The 16,969-nt window shown below is 42.1% G+C and overlaps 1 protein-coding gene across 3 annotated transcripts; it reads right to left on the bottom strand.

Annotated features, from left to right (window-relative positions):
- Window positions 1–7,392: 7,392 nt before the first annotated feature.
- Window positions 7,393–9,999, bottom strand: SMIM8 (small integral membrane protein 8). 3 transcript variants are annotated; one of them, XM_054629860.2, is made up of 3 exons: window positions 9,874–9,999; window positions 8,668–8,809; window positions 7,393–7,749 (listed from the first exon to the last, which is right to left on the bottom strand). In XM_054629860.2, the coding sequence occupies exons 2-3, from the start codon at window positions 8,785–8,787 to the stop codon at window positions 7,591–7,593; spliced, it is 279 nt and encodes a 92-aa protein (XP_054485835.2). In that variant the 5' UTR covers window positions 8,788–8,809; window positions 9,874–9,999; the 3' UTR covers window positions 7,393–7,590. The 3 variants fall into 3 exon arrangements, with proteins under 3 accessions (XP_054485835.2, XP_054485834.2, XP_077031020.1); XM_054629859.2 differs by lacking the exon at window positions 9,874–9,999 and adding an exon at window positions 9,547–9,837; XM_077174905.1 differs by lacking the exon at window positions 9,874–9,999 and adding an exon at window positions 9,279–9,535.
- Window positions 10,000–16,969: the final 6,970 nt, after the last annotated feature.

Here is a 16,969-nt window from a genome sequence, read left to right as displayed (position 1 = left end):
AGGCACTGCGGCTCCTTAATTGCCTCACATGCACAGACAGTGTGCACTCACACTCCAAATGCTACCAGCCTCATTAGTTCCTTTCACACTTCATTTCTCCATGTGAGGCATTCAAAGGTTTCACAATCTGCATATCTTCCTTTTAAGATGTCACAGAGCTCTTCTGCAGACCTTTGAGGGATTAACGAGCAAGATGTCTCTATTTTATTAATTAGCTACTTCTCAGCCATACTCCACAGCTCTCTACTAGTTCAGCTGCTCAGCTACAGTAATTAGACAACCCACTTTTCAGTCTTCCATAACACTGCCTTAGAGAGAAAGTCTGACTGTTCCTAAGACTGTGGTATTTTCTGGCAATTATCAGACATCTCCTGAATGACTAATAGAGAAATCCTGCTTTCTGTATTATTCACTGCAGCATTACAGCTCCCCATTCTAGGCTTTGTCTCATGCACTCTGCTGTCAATATGTGCCATCACTGGCACTCGAGCGTCCAGATGTTATCTGAAAGATTCTTTATTTGCATCATTCAGACATAACAGTCATAAAGATTCTGATTCTCCCTCAGAATCAGAGTTGCAAGTAACAAGGGTAGTATTACTTCTTATGCTGCAATACTTCTCAAACAGGAACAAAATCAAGCCAACAAACATATGCTGTCTCTGCTTCATGCAATGGAAGGCTTGATTGTTATGTCTGAGCCCACAATTTGTTTTAGCTACCAGTAGCTCATGTACTCACAGTACCTGGCATGCAGAAATCTACAGAATATGAAATGGCCTTTTTTTTTAACATGCCAGTCAATCATAATTAATATTGTGCAGTGAGTACAACTACAAGGGAAAAAAAATCTCTTAAATTGCACTTAGTTACTTTACTTGCTAAAATATTTCCTTGAAATACCAAATAGTGTCCATGGTGAATAGCCCTCCAGATGCCATAGCAATCCTACTGCTTGCTATCTTGTCTGTTTATCTACATTACCAAGCTACTCATTTAGGCCAAGCTGTGGCTTCTTTCATCTCTCCAAATCCAAGCACACAGACTCAAGAGGACATGCTGTTTCTAAGTGGAACAAACACACCTTCAACTTAACACTTGAAAGCAGTAAAACAAAATGTTTTTCCCTTGCCAAGAGGCAATGAGAAGCAATGCCAGGGTCTGACAGGCTGATATGAGCTGTATGAGCTGTGCATGCAGTGCTGAGTAAGTCCATCCCAGAGTAGAGTATGCTGGCAGCATGGATATGTACAGACACAGCTGACCAGATCTGAAGCTCCTGATGCCTGTCTCCAAATATGCCTCCAAAGGCTGTAGATCAAGAACGGCCTGGGATGTGCACTCACCAGGACCCTTGGTCTTGTCTGGATGAATGAGGTGCCCAGGACTAAGGTCCACCACAGACACCACCTATTCCTGTAGCACCCATGGTTTGTATCAGTCCCTGCCACTGTATCTCAGAAAAAAATGTGGGCTTTTTTAAACCCTTTAAGACAGGGTGACTTCTTCCTTCCATGTGATCAGTAAGGCACTGCAGAATGATGATTATATTATGCCCTCCCTAGTAGAGAAGAACTAACAAATCTACTTAGATATCAGTATAAGAGAACCCGTTGAACTGTTTGTTCAAGGAAAGTTGAAACACTTCAATATTATCTTGGTTTTCTAACACGCAGCTTGCAGAATTACCCCTTATGTTGCCTAACACACAGAGATACATGCATGCAAACAGTGTGTTCTGTGCAGTTAATGCATTTAATTAGACAACTGTGAACATGAAGTTTGGATTTTTTCAGCATGGATGTAAGAGGGAAATGAAACATGGAACATCAGTTATCTACAGAGCTTCCATAATTCAGAGAGGTAAGGCTTTACAGACATGTCAGTCAGAAATAGTGCCAGAGTGTGCCAAATATCTGTTTGAAGTATTTTATATGAATTAAACTGTTCCACAAGAAAGCAGTGACTTCACTGTCCTCACTTCTTAGTTTGGTAGAGTGATGGACTTTGAACTATCCTACACTTAAAACTCCACTTCAATCACTCATGCACTGATGTATTTGCTTAGACAGATGATGAATAAATTTTCCACTACCAGCTGTCCAAGCTCACTGTTAGTTAGCACTTAGCTCACTAAGGTTAACACACCTTTTAAAATGAACTGCAAGAAACAAATGCCAACAAATATAAAACATGCAATTACTTCAGTTATATCTGTCTCTTATTTTGTTTCAGCTATAGAATTCTCCACCTGGGAATTCTCCCCAGCCCTTAGTCCCTGGAGCCAATATTATCAGGGCAAATGGTACGCATTCAAATCCTGAGCACTCAGGTCTATGAAAATATGTAACACTCTTATCCCAAATAACTGAATGGTTAAACACAAGGAACTAAGATTCTGCCAGCTACTGTCAGCAGATATTATGACAGCAAGAGAGAGAGCTCCCTTGGAAAACAGCTCCATTAAATGGAATGAACTCTGTTGAAAACTTAAGACCACTATAAACCTCCCTGCTTTTCCTCTTGACGTGCCAAGTGCATTGCTCTGACTGCCTGCAGTATAAACAGATAGCTATTTAGAAACCTGTATAAAATAAAATTCCAAAGCAAAACACTCCAGCAATTCTCTGTGAGCCGTTTGTCATCTGGTGGGAGGCTGCAAGACTACGGATGGCAGGTGTCAGACGCGCTGAGTAATGCCTGCCTGAGGAGCGCTCGGGTGCTCCGGCAGTGAAAAGCCCCTGAAGTGGTGCAGAAAGCAGGAAGGCTCAGATCCAGAAGGATCTCTTTGTGTATTTCAGTCTTTTCTCAGATATCCAAAAAGCCATATAAAGCATGAGTCAAGCATATAGAGAAACATAAACCTACAGCTGGCATGCTTCATTTAGGAATATACGTATGTGGGCAGTTTTCCTTCTCCTTGCTTAGGGTCCAGAGTCAGCCAATCTGTTATACACTTTACTAGCTTTGATGGACACAAACCTTCAGGACAGATTTAAAGTTAAGCCTGTACTTTATTGCCCTTAGGAAATGTACCTCATAATGAAACAAGGCCTGACAATGAACTTACAATAAAGTCCATAAACTTCATGCAATAAAAAAAGGTAGTGAAATGTTCAAAAGTGAATTAAAGATCCAGCCAGCTCAAGCTCACATCTCGTCAAGCACAAAGCCAGTCATTTTCAGGCTAAGTACTTCTTCTGGCACTGGAGTTCAAATCTCAGGTGAATAAAGGTCCTGGCTATGGCAAGCATTAAAAAAACCCCAAAAAAATCCAAACTAAACTTTTTTATTTATTATTATTCAGAATTACAATCTTGCTGTCAAGCACTCAGTTCTGTCATGCTGGCTATTTCCACAGAAATGAAAGCATGTTGTGCCTTGATGACACATCTCTTCCCCTGTCTATTTTATCAAGCAGTGAAGAGAAAATAATTGAAAAAGAGAAGGCCTCTGGTCTTCTGAGTATGTTTCACACTGTGCATGTCAATACAAGGCTGAAGCCTCATGCCTCCAAGCAGGCATGGCACTCACCCTGCTGCCAGGGCCCTCAGGACATTGATAAACTCTTGATATTGTTTAAATCAAAAACCAAACACTCCTCTTCACAGCACACATTAAAAAAACATGCACAACTTAATTTCTGCAAAACTTTGCACTGCTGATCAGAAACTTCTAAGACAATCAGGCACAGCATATACTTCAGATTCTTCCTAGATCCTCAAACATATGAATGCTACCATGAGCCCTTCATCACTGAGGTTATCATTGTGGTATGCCATGAAAAAATCAAACCTCAAGAGACTGTACAGAGCTTCAGTCTAAGGTCAGGAGCCAGAATCAGGTGTAAGAAGGTGAGATTCAGGATTAAATATCCCAGCTATGTCCTGTTGAAGGATGATGGGATGATCTGTGCAAATGTTAAATCAAACATAACTCTTACCTAAGTACTTGAGCTTCAGAAAACATTTGCTAATGGTCTTGCAGCTCCTTTGCCTTTCATGCTTCATTATGCCCAACTCAGAATGTTTCATACACTGCAGAACAGCTGACCTTTTTCCTCCCTGAATATACTGGAGTTACTAATATGCAGCAGTTCTTTCTTACTAAGATGTAAATGCATTCATGACTGGCCAGAACACATAGAAGCAAGAGGACTTTGGGTTTTCCTAAATCTCAGATTGCAATAAAAGAAAGGAATTTCAGAAATGAACTTTCCCAGTACCTTACAATGAGTTTAATGCTGTGTTCTGGAAGGCCTGTACTCCTGAATCTGATCAAAAGCAGCACTGGGAGGTGGTGGTGGTACCCTTTTTGAACACACAGCACAACAAAGGAATCCAGATCAGAACTTCTAATCATTGTGATGTTCCAGTGTCATTCTGTAATAGTTACTAGAGTGTCAGAACTCTAATCCTGACAGATCTCATTTGCAGGCAAAACTCTTACTGTTGCTACAGAAAACACGCAAGCTGGTAAAAATAGAAAAATCACTGGCAATTGTTTACCAAGTTAGCTGAAACATTTGCTTTCCAATTAGGATTTAAACATGCCTACAATTCAGTAACAGCCAGGAGACAGATGATAAGGGAGGGTTTCATGAATTCAGGCTTTCCAGCCTGAATGCAGCTTCCTGTGTAGCAACTGTTACTGGGCAAGGGCTGGTTTCACCCACAAAGAACTAACTTTCCCTGGTAATAGTTAAACAGCATCGCAGTAGGCTTTGGCCCTTTAATTGTTTAATTGCTTTTTTTGTTGAATGCCAACAAGTCCCATTCACACCACACAGTCTAAGGAGATCTTAGGAACAGTACAACAGCTACAGTTTTGGATATTTTAATCGTAGCATTTTGTTGCTGTTCTTGGAAAAAGATGTGAAAGTCAGCACAGACAGTAAGGAACTGGCAAAAACCTCAAAGAGCCTCTGCCCAGGAAATAATTTTGACTCACAGTTTTTGTCAAGCCAGTTATCATCCCTTATAGATAATTATCACTGTACTGAAGACTGAAATTGAAAAACACAGAACAAAAGAAACTACACTTGTGCTGTGTGCACTCCAGATGCATAAGGGGTGTCACGCTTTCAGAGCTGAGCAAACAAATTTTGGTATCAAAGCAGTTTTGTTTGGGTGGGGTTTTTTTCTCTTTAATCCCTATACACACATTGTTCTTATGATAAAAATCAGGAACTTAAACCAGCAAATGCCTGTGTTGATACTGTAACATTCATTAACCTACCACATACCTCTCTGTATTTGCACTGCTTTATCTCTTTTTTATATAAATTGTGTATCATTAAGAGTTATCTGTGCAGCAGCTGCCAAAGAAATAATAGGACAAACTTAAATATCCATTCTTTCTTCAACCTCGCAGTTCTAAAGTAACGTGGTCAACTTGAGTCCAGCCAACATTCAAGAGGCCCTATCTCAGCTTCTGTAGGAAGTGTCACTGGCATGTACATGCCTACACCCTGTCCAGGTCAGTCTATTATCTTTTATGCCTCCAGTCCCACTTTCTTTTCCCCAGTAACTCCATATTCACTTCACAAAAACATAACTGAAAATCTTGAGAACACAAATCTTGCATTATTCTAAATAAGAGAATGGGGTTTCAATTCATCTGCAGAGGATCAAAGCATGTATTCTAGAAGCCTATAGAAAAACAGATAAAAATACTTACTTGTAGCACTGATTTGGGAATAATTTAGTCAAATTCATGCAAACATATGAGACCTGTGCATTTTAATGAACTGAAAAGAGCTAAAATCCTGTGCAACCATTTTTAAAAGAACAGATTTATTCTAAAGATCCTTCACAAACATAAAAAAAACATTCTGCAGGATATGCACAGCATGTGAGAGTCCTGAATATTTCATCATTTCACTGGGAAATTCCTTCACCAATCAAAAGGCAAGTAGTTTCCTCACCTGCAAACTTAGCAACCAAAACAGGAACAAAACCAGGAACCTTGCTGTTGTAGGGCAGCAGGCTCCAGGCTCCCAGAGAGGAATCTGCTTTTAAAGGCTGTAAAAACGCCCCTTAAAAAAAAAAAAAAAAGCTTTATTATAGATAGAGCTCACTTCCCTTCTCAGGAAGGAGGCACTTTAACCAAAGCCCCCCTGAATTTAAGATACAGTTAACTATAAAAGAAGAACAGGAGTAAACTCACAGATTCAAAGTGAAGGACTTAGAGGGAGATAGACAGAAATCCCATGGTGCAACTGCTGTCCCTCAAGGCAGCCAGTCACCTTTTTTATCTTCAGTACCAAAATCTTTTGATAAAACCCAAAGCAACTCCCAGAATAGTAAAGCAGGAGATCCTGCATGTTCTTTCTCTGGCCTGACAGAAGCCACCTTGGTTGGAAGAGGGTCAACAAAGAGGTCTCTCAGTTCCCTGGGAGCCCTTGTTGGGTCTGTAAATACAAGAAACTGAATGGAAAACTGCAACATAAAATCAGTAAGGGTCCATGGGAGAAAGAGGTCACAGCCTGGAATGTGTCCTCTCACCACATGCTCTGGAGTCTGGTTAATAGGACACTGTCTAGGAGACAGTGTCAGGCACCCAGAAGCAGCTGGGAAGCTCATGGGAGAAGGACTCAGTGCTGGAACAGGAAGACACCTGCCTGTACAGTTTGCTCAAAGGCTCACAAGGGACCACCACATGTGCTAGGAAACGCCACAATGCCCACCCATCCTCCAGCCACACTCACAGAAGTACCTGGGGATTTTAGACTTTCCATTCCTTATTTTGAGTTCAGTAACCTGCAATAAATTAACATCATATAATGTACTTTGCAATATAGAGAAATGAAGTTTTTGAATGCAGTTGAAATAAAACCAGTCCTACTGACTAGTCAAGAATATTAGACAAACTCTGGCCAAGCTGGAGCTAAAGCTATGAACTGGCAGGCTGAAGCCAGCATGAGCACTGATCTGTCATATGGTGTGAAACAGGAAAGATAACGGCTGAGCTCCTCCTACCTTTCTCTTAACAGAAGTACTTGTTTCACTTTTTCTCTATTTGGCTACTGATATTTACCTTCTTTTATTTGTAAGGAAGAGTAGATTAAGCATCCAAGGATTATTTTGGCCATTATTTTACAGTTTCCTTTATGAAATAAAACTGTTGACCAATTGTTTTATCCGATCTTCCTTGCCTTAAAATTAGTTTACTTGCACCACTGTTATCAACAAGATATCTACTTTTCTTCTCAAAGACAATACATTATTCATTCTATTAAAAAAAAAAAAAAGATAAACCCCTGACTTCATTTAATCAAAGCAAAGAGAAAGCTGAACTATCATGTCAGTTTCTAAGGCATTTACCAGCACTGATTGGAGGTCCAAAGTGATTTCATATCTTCTGACAAAGATCTCTGTGGAGATCATAGAGGGCAATTATTAAAATCACTTTTATTTTCAGATGTATCTTTACTGCAGTTTATTTGTACAGGCACAGCATTTTATAAAGGATTGGACTGGATTAAATAGCAAGCAAGACTTTTCTCCATTATTTCAAGGGAAAGAGAAAAAACCAGTAGTTGCCTGGAAAAGTTCGAAGAGTGATTTACTGATTTCCTTTCTTACATTCTCAGTCCCACTTGGAAGTTTTCCTCCTCATGTATCTGGACCCCTCACTGTCGATTGCTTCATAGAGGTCCTTTTTATTCTCTGTTGTTGCATGCAAATAACCAAGGTAGGCCACACAGAGGCTAATTGTTATCAGTCCAAACGCCATCACAGGTTTGTTCTGACAAGAAAAAAATGTGGTAAATGTTTTTAGTCAAAACATTTTTCATTAAACTCAAACATTACATTCGCCTATCTCAGCTTAGAAATGGTAAACTATTGTGACATCTGCAAAAAATCACCACTGCCTTCTTGCAGACTGAATTTTCTGACAGCAACAGAAATTCCCTTTGAAAAAGAAGATTCTTTCTGGAGACAGAACAGCACATTGCCCAGTACTCTCTATTTTGCTGGTTGGAAATGCTGATTGAGTATAAATGAACCAAACAAAACCAATTACTGAAGGTCTCCACTACAAACTTTTAACAGAATTCATCTGGATATACTACTGGGACAATGCACTCTGGTCCTGCTTGATTACAATCCTCTAAACCACACTTTGTATTCTTATCAAAAAATGTACTTTTATTAAATCTATACTTATTATAAGCACAAAATTTCATTCATTTCTGGGTTCTGCAAATGCAAATAAAACCCGAGTATCATAAACTTAATTATAAAAGCAAGAAAAAGGAAAATCCAAAATATTGAAAAGCTACCAAAAATCAATTCACTTCATACCAAGAAAGTTTGCATTCTATGATTTGTTCCCTTTTAAATACTAAAAACAACTCCTGATGTTCTTATTACTTAATAATAATATTATTTAACCTGCCAAATTACATGGGTAATATACCTCTAAACAGGTCTTTCTGAAAGCAACTTGGCTATGTACAAAAGAATCAGACAATAAGCATTGTAATGTTCTGCACTCTCCACAGTCAAAAGTGGAAAAAAGTAAAAATATTTTTAGTTACATTTCTGAGTGGTTTGCATAACAAGAGATAAGTTATATAATGCCCAGAGAATTGTAATGATCACTTCAAAGCAACTGTATCTCTTCAAGCATATTTAGTTTCTCTCAGAATGACTGCCTTACAGGTTTAATGAAAAGCTCTGGGTTCACAGCTCGGAAAAGCATAGTTGTTTGAACACTCCTCAGTCCTGGTTTTCTCTCTTTGGATGTTTCATTTTCATTTGGAGGTTTGGTGGAAGACATGTTGCTTAATGTTGAATACTTCCTAGAAGCAGAATGAAAAACAGGTGTAATTTCTGTAAAAAAACTGGAAGAGCTGCATTCACTGAATGCAAATTCACACTCATTTTGTCTTACAGCATCAATTTTAGCTAGTGTAAATATTACTGATCACCTCCGGTGTCACCTAACATTCCCAGCTCGCACACACTGATTTTTGATCTTCTTAATTTTGTGCATCCTGACATTAACTTTAAGAGATTCACATCTTCATACAGCAAATCTAAATCTCCTGATAATGGGCTTAGGGTTTTTCACTTGCCTTTGGCTAATGCTTTAGCTACCTGTGGACCAAACAGCATCAGTCTTCAGACCACTGGCTAAAAAGACAATAGTAGGAAAAAATCTTCTACAAAAAACCTTCGACATGACAGGCCAGCCCAAGCACTACTGTAGTGCAGTCACTTTAGCCACCCACCCCAGCAGGCCCAGCATTGTCTCACTTTTGCACTCACTGGGCAAATGCTTTGGGTTCAAAATGAAAGAGGGGAAATTTCAGCTACTTAGCATATGCAAGAAATTCCTTATTCTAAGGCACTGGAACAGGTTGCCCGGAGAAGCTGTGGATGTCCCATCCCTGCAAGTGTTCAAGGCCAGGCTGGATGGGGCTTATGAGCACCCTGGTCTTCTGAAAGGTATCCGTGTCCCTGGCAGGGGCGTTGGAACAAGATGATTTTTAAGCCAAAGATGATTTTTTTTCTACCCAAACCATACTATGACTACCTGAGCAAAGGTGGAAAAACACGCCCTCGGCTACCCCTGATTACTGAGGGGCAGGAGAGACACGGGTGCTGGGGATCCCCTGGGAAGGGAAGGGCAGCGCAAGGGCAGTCGCACAACCCCATTCCGGTAGGCCAGGGGCTCCTGGCGCCGCCACCGGGACGAAGGGGGCAGTTTGGCCCCAGTTTGGAAGAGCCCAGTGGGAACTCCCGGGACACCACGGATCTCCCCCCGCGTTCCACCGCCTCACGGAACAGCGCGGCGGGGGGGAGGGGGACACTACCGCCGGGCGCGCCACTCTGCCATAGGCCCCCTCCCCCCGCTACTCACCGCTCCCAGCCAGAGGCACCTCCCCGCGGGGCGGGGCTGCGCCTGCGCGCTGGCGCCCCCTCACGGGCGGAGGCCGGCGGCGCGGGTCCCTCCCCGCCCCTCCTCTCCCCTCGCCCTTGTGGCGGCGGGGGGAGTGCGTTTTGTTGTTTGGGGGCTGTGGAGCTGTTTGCCTAAGCCATAGAACCATCAAGGCTGGAAGAGACCTTTCAGGTCATCCAGTACAACCGTGCACCCGACACTGCGACTGTAACCCATAAGCACTAAATCACCCAGCGCTAGATCCAGATGCCTCTTGAACACCTGCAGGGATAGTGACTCCACCACTTCGCAGAGAAATACTTCAACGCCTGACCACCCTAACAGTGAAAAATATTTTTCTAATGTCTAATCTAAACGTCCCCTCTCTCAGTTCAAGGCCGTTCCCTCTAGTCCAGTCACTGCAGGCACGGCAGAAGAGACCGGCCCCAAAAACCTTCCAGGGAGTTGTGGAGAGGGATAAAGGCCCCCTCAGGCTCCTCTTCTTGAGAATAAACAACCCCAGCTCCCTCGGCTGTTCCTCATAAGACATGTTTTCTGGACCTTTCAAGAGCCTTCTTGCTGTTTGCTGGCCACACTCCAGCACCTCAATATGCTTTTTAAAGTGAAGGGCACACAAGACAACATAGCATTTCAAACTAATAAGTGGGAGATGGGGGAGAGGAGCTGGCTGGATCAGACGGGCCCTTCACTGCTGGGCCCGCTCCTAGCACCTGGCCATGGTCACAGCTAGTCCTGCCTTCATCCTCTCCTCAGCCTCCCTGCAGGTACTGACAGACGCTGTGGAGGCCCCCTTTTAGTTATTGTCTCAAAGCTGAACAGGCCCTGCTCCCTCAGCCTTTCCTTGTGAGACAGAGATGCTCAAGTCCCTAAATCATCTTTGTTTCCTTCCACTGGACTCACTCCAGAAGCTCCATATCTCTGTTTGTAAATGAGGAGCCTAGAATGGGTTGATCCCAAGTGCTGGAATGAAGATTCATGTGGAGACAGTCTCTGGAGTACAGTCGGTTGAGCAGGAAAATATGCTACGATTTAAGTGTCCAACTTCTGTTGTGTAGATCCAAACCCAAAATGTTGGGTGTCTAGAAACTCCCGGTTACGTAAATGCTGCTGTATGATGGTGTTTTGTTTCCTTTTATTTGTAAACAGTAAAATTAATAAAATTGCTTGAAGTCCAGAGGAAACAAAGCCTGGTTGCCTCTGACCGTTTGTGCCTTCCTTTCTACCTTCAATGCCACCGTGTGGTTTCAGCCACATTATAAAGTAGGGGAGAAAATTGAAATTTTGGAAAAAACAATACCTGTAGGGTAGGGATGGACAAAGATCAGTGCTCCCTTAGGTAACTGGCAGGCAGAACCGAGATGTGATGGACAATATTACAGTTTTAGCAGCAGTGAGCTGCTGGATTAGCACATGTAGCTCTGGACTCACCAGCCCTGGCTCACACTCCTCTGTACCTGGAGGGTGAGTGAGAGCACTTGGTGGAGTGTCTGCTTATTGCAGCCAGGGAGGCCGGAGGGAACAAACAGAAGTCTTGGCCAGCAGTGGCTGAACACAAGCTGGGAGTGTGCCCAAGTGGCCAAGAAAACCAGTGGCATCCTGGCTTGGATCAGCAATAGTGTGACCAGCAGGACCAGGGCAGTGATTGTTCCCCTGTGCTGGGCACTGGTGAGGCCACACCTCGAGTGCTGGGTCCAGTTCTGGGCCCCCTCACTACAAGAAGGACATTGAGGTGCTGGAGCATGTCCAGAGAAGGACAACAAAGTTATTGAAGGGTTTGGAGCACAAGTCCTGTGAGGAGATGCTGAGGGAGCTGGGGGTTTTCAGCCTGGAGGAGAGGTGGCTCAGAGGGGACCTTATCATCTTGTACAACTGCCTGAAAGGAGGTTGTAGTGAGGTGAGGGTTGATCACTTCTCCTAAGTAACAACTGACAAGACAAGAGGAAATGGTCTCATGTTGCACGGGGAAGTTTGGATTTCACTGGGAAAATTTCTCCACTGAAAAGATAGTCTGGCATTGGAACAAGCTGCCCAGGAATGGCTCAAAAGGCATGTGGATGTGGCAGTTGTGAAAACAGTGACCTAGGTGTACAGTGGGACTTGATAATCTTAGAAATAATTTCCAACCTTAATGATTCTATGATCCTATGAAATGTATAGGTATCCAGACTCACAGAGCTTCCTGTTCCATGTTTTTATTCTGCAGTAGTCAAACTGCCATTTTTTTTTTTTGAAAGACGGCAGAGTAATAACAAATTGCAGGTTAACTTTTCATGTCTAAATCCAGATGGAATATCTAATTTTTTTTTTTCATGTTGTGAGCAAATATAATGAGGTGAGAAAAATAATAGGGAAATAAGTTTAGGTGTCAGGAGAGGATTGAGTGGTATGTCTGGGGTTTGTGTCAACAATTAATTCACAACATACCATCTGCTAATCTGGTAGCTATTGTTTTGGTGGCATATGCCACGCAGCTGATTTTGTTTGGAAACTATTGAGTAGAAAATCTGAGTGAAGCTGCTTTTGTTTGTTTTCGTATTTGTCTAATTGAAAGAAGCCAATGCGAGGTTTTTGCAAGAGCTTGGTTTTGGGAAGGTAACCTGGTTTTCTTGAGGGGAAGAGGGATGTTTTACTGTACTATAGGAATTGTTCTGCATATAGCTCCCAAGCAATTTTTTCCCCCACATTTTGGAAGCCAAAAGAATTACATCAACAAGAGAGAAAGCACACTCACTTATTGGCCCATGTACCCCTTCCCAGCAGTTACACCACCCATGCAGATAAAACTTCTGATCCAAAGTTAGCCAGGGACATGATAGTTTTTTCCAGATTTTGGTAGGATGGGTTTGTGCCAGAACACATTTGCAATATATTGGTGGCAAGGATTGTTAGGTTGCTGCTCGGTCTCTAGCACTTCCCATCTTAGAAAGGACAGATAGGTCCCAGGCATCACTGACAGGGGAAGGTCCTACACTGTACCAGAAAACACCACTGGCTGAAGAGAATATATTCTCCATATGGAGAGCTGCAGGGTAAAGCTTTGTGTGTAAAATGAGAAGGAGAGAGGGATGTAGAAATGGGCTTAGGCTTTGATGTGAATGCTGGTACTTGGCATATGTTAAGCATGTGCCAACTAACCAGATTAACTGGGCAGTGATGAAAAGCTTAGACTGCTTACTGTTTCTAGTTTTGCTTTATGTCGGTGGGAAAGTGTTGTATGTTATCTTTAATGTGAATATTATGTTGCTATCATCTGACCCCAAAGGATGTTGAAACATTCAATCCATTAAGTCTCATGAAGTTATTTGGTATGTTTTATAGGAGAGGCTTTATGAAAGTGTAGAATAGTAAACATCTGTGGCATTTCTGAGTCACCCATCCCCTTAATATCTGAGTATCTCTCCTGAAAAGAAATCACACAAAACCCCCTTCCTTTTCTAAACCTGAGCCTATTACTGAGATTTATTTTCCTTTCAACTAAATTCCTTTGGGATTCTGCATTCAGCATTGTGCTTTGTGCCTCAGCCATTCACAACCTAACAGCAATTTCTGCTTTTCTTGAGGCTCACATGCCCTTATCATTTGAGCTGCAGAAGAGCCTCTGCAGAGAGCAGAGCGCAGCCGGCGCTGTGCCCCGCAGCCACGGTTAGAATGCGACAGCGGGGCGGGGAGCAGCACCGTGCCTCCTGCCCCGGCTGACTGACCTCACAGCTCCTGCTTGTTTCAACTGCTGCACAGGAACAGAGCTTCACATTGTCTTCAGAATAAAGATAGGGTGCCTCCAGGTACTGATAAGCTTATCCTTGCTTCAGAGACACGGTTACAGAGCTGTTGTGGGCTGAAAAAATTCTTTTTGCAACTACACTGGAACTTCAGCATTGGTATGACTTGTAGTGAGAGGGGCAACTACCATCACATGTTTGTTAGAGTTTTGATATATGAACATGAAATTAACTTTTAAAAATTATTTTTAAATGTTTTAGGCACCATGAGTTTCACAATATTTTAATTGGAGTTGACAACTGGAACTTTTTTTGGTTTTGTGCTGAACAAATCTGGGGGAGAAGGGAAAGCAAAAATTAGTAATTAGAAGTACTTTTTCCCTCCTTGCTCAAAGCTAATGATGAGAGTAATCGTTGCACTGAGGCATGTGAAGCAGTATGGCTATATTAAGGACATAAATGCATGAGAAACAAACAGACCAGCTAGACAGGGGTGGCATTGAGGGTATTGAGGGTTTTCTGTGTGGTTGTTGCTCTGCTCGTGTCAGTCTCAAGAGTCCTTATGCTGATTTTCAGCAGCTTTTGCTGCTTTGTGTTGTTTCCATTGAAAGAAAGCTGTTTTCAGACAGCAGCATACACTGTTTGGGACCCTACCACTTACAATCCCAAACAGTTTTAAGGCAATATGCTTTTTAAAACCAAGAATCTTCTGTGTTTCATAACATTATTTGTATGTCTTCCATAACACTTGTTAGCCAGCCCTGTCTCTGTGAGACAAAACAAATCACTCGGCCGTGCTTTCCAGCAAAGATTAAAGCAATTGTTATTTTTCAAACATTGATCAAGCTTATAAATCTTTTTCAACTGAATTCAGTATGGAAGGAAAAAGGCACTTTGTTTGGTTCTACTTTCATTTTTGAGTAGGGAAATTGGTTCTGACTAGGAACAAAATATCAAAACTCAAAGCATCCCCTCTAGAAAGAAAAAGGTGGTTTCTACTACAAAAGAAGAGCAGAGACACATATGCAGCACTGAATTTTCTCACTACAACAATGTACAGCCACATACCTTACATGAGGTTTAAAGATAAATTTGAGCTAAGACTGCATCTCCAAAAAGGAAGGGCAAGGGGAGACCTCTTTTCACTTGCAATTGCTCTGGACTTCTTTGCATGCAATGTCATAATTGCTCAGCTTTGCAGTATGCCAATTTTGCTCCCTGGTCCATTGCCAGAAAAGAAAAAAAAAAAAGTTTATTTTTCAGTCTAATGTAAGCAGGGCAATGCAGTTAGAAGGCAGTTGGAAGCAGAGGCACAGACCAGGATTAACCTCTGCCTCTGACACCAGGACTCCCAATCAGTTTAAGCTGTGAGAATTTAAAATCCTTTGTCAGGTAGGCACCCTTTCTAATCTCAGGCAGGGAATACAGCTCCAAAGAAGACTACAGAGGGTAGAAATTGCACAGTTTCAACAGAACAAACTTTGTTGTAAGGGAAACTGACTCAGTATTCTGGAACTCTTCAGATTTTCTACACCTTACAGTTGTCTTCCAATATATAAATACCACCACACAGAATAATAGAATCGTTAAGGTTAGAAAATACCTCCAGATCATTGATCCTGAGAGGAGCTCAGCTGGTTAGAGCATGGTGCTGATAACACTGAAGTTGTGGCTTCAATCCCTGTATGGGCCATTTACTTAAGAGCTGGACTTGATGATCCTTGTGGTTCCTTCTGGTTTCTGTGATCTGTGAATCCAATGTCTGACTGAACACTGCCATGCTGTTGTAAGTGAGAAGCTTGACTAGGCCAATATTCAAGCAGCAATCAATTTATTAATTAATATGGTAAAGTATGAGCAATACAGTGCTGGGTACAGTAGGGGAAGTTTTTCCTCCCCATAGTTGAGGCTTACAGGTTTTTATAGGGGTACCCATAAGTTTCTCAGCAGTTTCTATTCCCGATTTTTACTCATCAGCAGTTTCTATTCCCAAGTTTTAGGTCACAATTCTATACACTATTGTGATTTAGTTTCTCTCAGGATGTATCCCAGAAAGGAGTATCCCCAGATGGTGGGGTCCAGTTTCCGAAAGAAGGAAGAAATATCCCATCTGGTGGGGTCCAGTTCTCCAGATGTGGGTCCACCTTTTGATTGCAAGGATTATAAATCTCATAACAGTGATGTCCAGCTTCCCTTGGTCGAAACTATTAATCCTTGAGTTGATGTTCATCTTCCTTTCTCAAACTGCTTTTCACTGTTTTTATAAAGCGTGACATAAGCACGTTTCCTTTTTATATATTCTAAAGCTGTAGTTTCAAAGATCCTTACTACAAGCAATATTCTAAAATTATACTTCAAAAGGTTATTATTGCAAAACTCTTTAAGGGTTAACTACAGAAAGTTCCTATCAAAAAGCAACATCCTTAATGCTTTAATTCAAATGCTCCTAAATCAACTTAAGACTTATAAAGGTTAATTGCAAACAAAAGATAGGTTCAAAGGCCTTCTTCCATGCTTTACTTCTCTCAGTTTTATTAGAATTCATCTTTATAACTGTCCCATGGTTGGTTTCCACACATATTACAATCACAAATACACACGTTTCCTGTATGTGCCTGACATGAAACACAGCTTTGTATTTCACAATGCCAATTAAACCATAGCACTAAGTGCCATGGCCAGTCATTTCTTAAATGCCTCCAGGGATGGAAGTGTTGATTGTCGAACCTTATAAAATTGGCTTCAGCCCATTGATCCAGCTTGTCCAGATCCCTCTGCAGATCCTTCCTGCCCTCAAGTAGAGGGCCTCAACACTCCCACACAACTTAGTGTCATCCACAGCCTTTCTGAGGGTGCATCCTATCCCCCTGTTCAAATCATTAATGAAGATGTTGAACAGGGCTGGCCTCGATACTGATCCCTGTGGGACACCATTAGTGACTGGATGCCAAATGGATGCAGCGCTGTTCACCACCATTCTCTGAACCTGGCCATTCAGCCAGTTTTAAACCTGGAGAGGAGTGTGCCTGTCCAAGCCATGGGCTGCCAGCTTTTCCAGGAGAATGCCCTGGGAAATGGTTTCAAAGGCTTTGCTGAAGGTCAGGTTACAGGCTTTGCCTCATCCACTGGGTGGGTCAGCTGGTCATAAAAGGAGATGAGGTTGATCAGGTAGGACCTGTCTTCCCTACCTCCAGGCTAGCTGGGTCTGATCTCCTGGTTGTCCTGTACGTGCTGCATGATGGCACTCGAGATGTTCCATACCCTTCTCCAGCACTGAGATCAAGCTGACTGGCCTGTAGTTTCCTGGATCCCCCTTCCAACCCTTCTTGTAGATGAGT

This window comes from Agelaius phoeniceus, chromosome 3, assembly GCF_051311805.1.
Source record: "Agelaius phoeniceus isolate bAgePho1 chromosome 3, bAgePho1.hap1, whole genome shotgun sequence".
NCBI classification, from domain to species: Eukaryota; Metazoa; Chordata; class Aves; order Passeriformes; family Icteridae; genus Agelaius; species Agelaius phoeniceus.
Note: the sequence above shows the minus strand (reverse complement) of the source record. Positions and strands in the feature narration are given on the sequence as shown.